Source organism: Meriones unguiculatus, chromosome 16, assembly GCF_030254825.1.
Source record: "Meriones unguiculatus strain TT.TT164.6M chromosome 16, Bangor_MerUng_6.1, whole genome shotgun sequence".
Taxonomy (NCBI): domain Eukaryota; kingdom Metazoa; phylum Chordata; class Mammalia; order Rodentia; family Muridae; genus Meriones; species Meriones unguiculatus.
Window position 1 is genome coordinate 35367100 of NC_083363.1, and position 4351 is coordinate 35371450.

Consider the following 4351-nt stretch of genomic DNA (forward strand, 5'->3'; position numbering starts at 1 on the left):
AACTGTAAAAATTATAGGTTTTATGTCATATATAATTTTATCACAATAAGAACAAGACTGAACTGGAACCCTGGGCTGACCTGAACTTGCATGATTTTCTCTCCCATTCTGGGTCCTCTACTGTAACAGTGCTGAAGAAGAAGTTGGCAACTTCCCCCTGGAGTTAAATCAAAACCCAGCAAGAGTTAGAGAAGCTGAAGGAGAATGCAGCAGGAGCTGGAATAGCTGAAGCCCAGGCTGCTGGCTCAAAACAGCTGGCTGAGCCACGAGGCCGAGAGCAACACAGCTATGCTGCACAGTATCTCCATAGGACCAAGACTTTCTAAGCCAAAGTAAAAACAAAACAAAAAGCTGCTGTTCTGCTTCTGCTTCCAGATTTGCTTGAATGTATCTTAAATTAATTGCCATGAACTTGCTTGATGACTGTTGGCTAGTACATTTCTGACTGTTCATCCTGGTCCTGTACTGTGTATCTCAGTGTTTTCCCTTTGCTTCTACTGTTCCCTGGGTCTGTCTGCAATGTTCAGCCCTGATCATAATTTCTGCTGACTTCTCCTCACTAAGAGATCTTGGTGACATTCTGCTGTAAACTACCTACCTCCTCCCTACTGCTTTCCCACTTCCTGTCTCTGCAGCCATACTTTTTTCAGGTCCAACAATCACACTATCTCTGAAAAACTATTGTTACTGGTTATACATTTTGGAAAGAATAACCCACCAAACTTTTATGGATTTGACTATGTTTGTAGGGATTTCCCTGACCCCATCATCTATGTTATTTCCTGGATCATAGGGATAGATATCCCAAGGAGGACCAAAGGATAAGGAAGACTTAATGGACCCATCTCCACCCCAGCCAATTTCTATCTCTGAGTCTTATCTATAAAATAAAATTATCAATACAGCTCTGCTGCTTGTGAACTTAAAGACAATTGGAAAATGGCAAACATCCAGCATGCAATTAATGAAACCACCACACATAAAACACAAGCCACCATTGTTTGCTTTAGAAACAGTATTACTTTACTGTTGCTATTATAGAATACCCTAACAAAGGCAACATAAGGAAGAAAGGGTTTGTTTTATCTTATGGTTTCAGAGGGATACAGTCAACAGTGTATGGGAAGGTATGGTAGCAGGAACAGAAAGCTGGCTGATCATCCTTTTATCCACATAGAAAGCAGAAAGACAGAACAGGAAGTTAAACAAGGCTATATGTCCTCAATGCCCAACCCCAGAAATGTACTTCCTCCAGCAAGTCTGTACCCTCTAAAGGTTCAATAACTTCCCCCCAAACAATGCCCAAACTGGAAACCAAGTGTTCAAGCACATGATCCTATGAGGGACTTTTTCCTTCAAACCACCACAAAAATTGAATCTTATTATTTTCAACAAATGAAATCTGACAATCCATACACACTTTTGGGAAAGGCTTTAAACCGATCATTCCTTAGTGGTAATTAAATAAGAATGTTTCAAATAAGGTAATTTTCCTGATAATAGTAATTTTCATGACATCCAGTGAACTCCGCTCTGACTGAAATCTAGAACCTCACTTTGGTCACCTTTGCCCTTGAATTTTGAGATGCGGTCCTCCAGTTGAGAATGCTAAGAAAAGAAATGCACAGTTTCTGTGAACATTTACAAATAAAACAGATGTCCTACATAATATTTCATAATACTGACACTGATTTACAACCTTGGTTGAGAGTTAGTTGAATTATTCAGCTGTTGGTATGGTAGTATCTTAGCTACTCTTCTATTTTTGAGAAGAGACACCATTACCAAGGCTACTTATAAAAAGAAGCACTTTACTGGGGGATTGCTCACAGTTTCAGAGGCCTAGTCCATGACCATCATGGTGGGAAGCATTACAGCAGGAAGGCAGGCAGAATGCTGGATCAGTAGTGTATAGTTTATATTCTGATACACAGGCAGCATGCTGAAGAGTTTAAGTTAGCCTGGGTATAACTCCATTTTGACTGGGAATTGAACTCAGGTACCTGTGGTTGCATTGAGTCGTCTCCTGGTGGTCTCTGAGGATCCCACGATCCTGGCATTATAATGCCAAGAGACAGAGAGAGAGAGAGAGAGAGAGAGAGAGAGAGAGATTAACATGGGATTTTGAAACCTCAGAGCCTACCCTTTGTGTCACACCTCTACCAACAAGGCTCCTAATCTTCCCAAGTAGTTCCACTAACTGGGACCAAGCATTTAAATTCATGAGCCTATGGAGGTCATTCACATTCAAACAACCACAGGTAGCAAACACCTGAGGCAATCAACTTAGATAAAAGAAAACCTTGTATCAGCTCAAAATTTTGATAATCTTAGTCCATGATTGGTTGGCCCTGCTTGGGAGGTATTGAAAGTATAAAAAGTTTCTCTTTGTGGTGATGAATGTGTTCTAAAATCAACAGTAGTGATATTTGTCATTGTGATGGTACTTAAATGTAGTAATTCACATACCTGAATTAGATGTCAGAAAAGCTGGCTTAAAAAATAAAATAAAAATAAAATCCAACCTTCCACACAGCCTGACAGAATTCAATGAAATATGAGAATTGCTCTCCTTTACATTTGTGGCAGTTATAAGACTATGTGTGCACTAAAATATACAAAACTTTATACTCCCTAAAAGCAAATCTTACTATATGTTCTCAAAAAGAGTGCATAGATAGATAGATGATAAATAGATAGATACATACGTACATAGACAGACAGATAGATAATAGATACACAGACATATAATTATATATATTTATATATTTTATTAGACTGGGAAATGGCTGTCCTGAGATAGAAAAGCTGATAATCCAATAGTTGTTCAGTCCACAAAGCTGCATATAACAATAGCCCCAGCCTTGTATTGTAGTCCTGAAGATTCCTGGAGAACTGGATGTAACACCAACAACAGAATAGATGAACTTGCCAGAAAGAGTGAGGACAAATGGGCAAAAGCAAAGCTTTTTTTCTTTCATGTTCTTTTATGCAGGCAGCCACCAGAAATTGTGGCCTAGATTTGGCATCAGTATTTCTCCTTCAGATGATACAATTAAGATAATCTCTCACAGGTGTGCACATGGCTTGGGTTTTACTTAATTCCAGTTGCAGTTAAGCAGACCATGGGATAAGCCATTACAATAGAGTAAAGAATGAAAAATGAGTTGGGCCAATTGAGAGATTTTTAAGTCACTGAGAGGCATGACACTGAGAGATTGGGGGTGATGGTATCCTCTACATCACAGCCTCCCTGAGGCAAGCTGGTTCTTTCTTTGCACCCCCCTCATGAATTGCAGGCCCACTGACATTGTACTGAAACTTCCAAAATTAAACTTTTCTTCTTTTAAATTGACTGTCTCTGGTAACTTGTTATAGTCATGACAAGTTAACTAATACTGCATGTGATTATAGAAATGCAGTTCTGTTTTGCTTTATTCTTTTGCTGTGACAACCACTATGACCAAAAGCAACTTGGGAGAGGATTTAAGCTTTCAAATCACAGTCCATGATTAAGAATCATGAAGATGGGCAAGAAATCAAACAGAAACAAACAAACAAAAAAAAAAAACATGAAGAAATTCTGCTGGGTGCTTCACTCAGAGGCCCACGCTTAGACAGCTTTTTTATATATTTAGAGTTAACCAGCTGGACTCAGTTTAGATGATCCCAATCTTGTTGGCAATATCCAGAGCATCATAATCAGGAGCCAACCGAACATTCGCCTTCTTCTCTCCATCAGGCCTTATCAGGGTATTAACTTTCGCCACATCAATGTCATAGAGTTTCTTCACGGCCTGTTTGATCTGGTGGTTGTTGGTCTTGACATCCACAATGAACATAAATGTGTTGTCCTCTATTTTCTTCATGGTTGACTCGGTGGTCAGGGGAAGTTTGATGATGGCATAGTGGTCAAGCTTGTTTCTCCTGGGCGCACTCTTTCGAGGGTATTTGGGCTGCCTCCGGAGCCGCAGGGTCTTGGGCTGCCGGAAGGTGGGTGACGTTCGGATCTTCTTCTTTTTGTGGCTGTGGACGCCTTTCAACCCTGCCTTCTTAGCTTTCAAGGCCTTCGCTTTGGCCTTGGCTTTGGGAGGGGCAGGAGCTTCCTTCTTCGCTTTTGGCGCCATCTTGTCCAAAAGCTGTGTTTCTAAATCTTAACAGTAAACTTGGTACCCCATAGACATGCAAATAGACCAATCTAATCTAGGCATTCCTCCCTCTCAGGTGACTTTACGAAGAGTCAGGTTAACAGTCAAAGCTAACAAGGACAAATTCCTTTGGGGGAAAAATAAAAGCTTTAAACACCAGATATAATACATATAACAGCACATGTCAGCTATAGAGCACTTGT

General features: G+C 40.2%; 1 protein-coding gene across 1 annotated transcript; it reads right to left on the reverse strand.

Moving 5' to 3' along the window:
* Positions 1 to 3633: 3633 nt before the first annotated feature.
* LOC110541110 (large ribosomal subunit protein uL23-like) lies at positions 3634 to 4127 on the reverse strand. Its single transcript, XM_060368937.1, has one exon. The coding sequence runs from the start codon at positions 4125 to 4127 to the stop codon at positions 3660 to 3662; it is 468 nt and encodes a 155-aa protein (XP_060224920.1). The 3' UTR covers positions 3634 to 3659.
* Between the last annotated feature and the right edge of the window lie 224 nt (positions 4128 to 4351).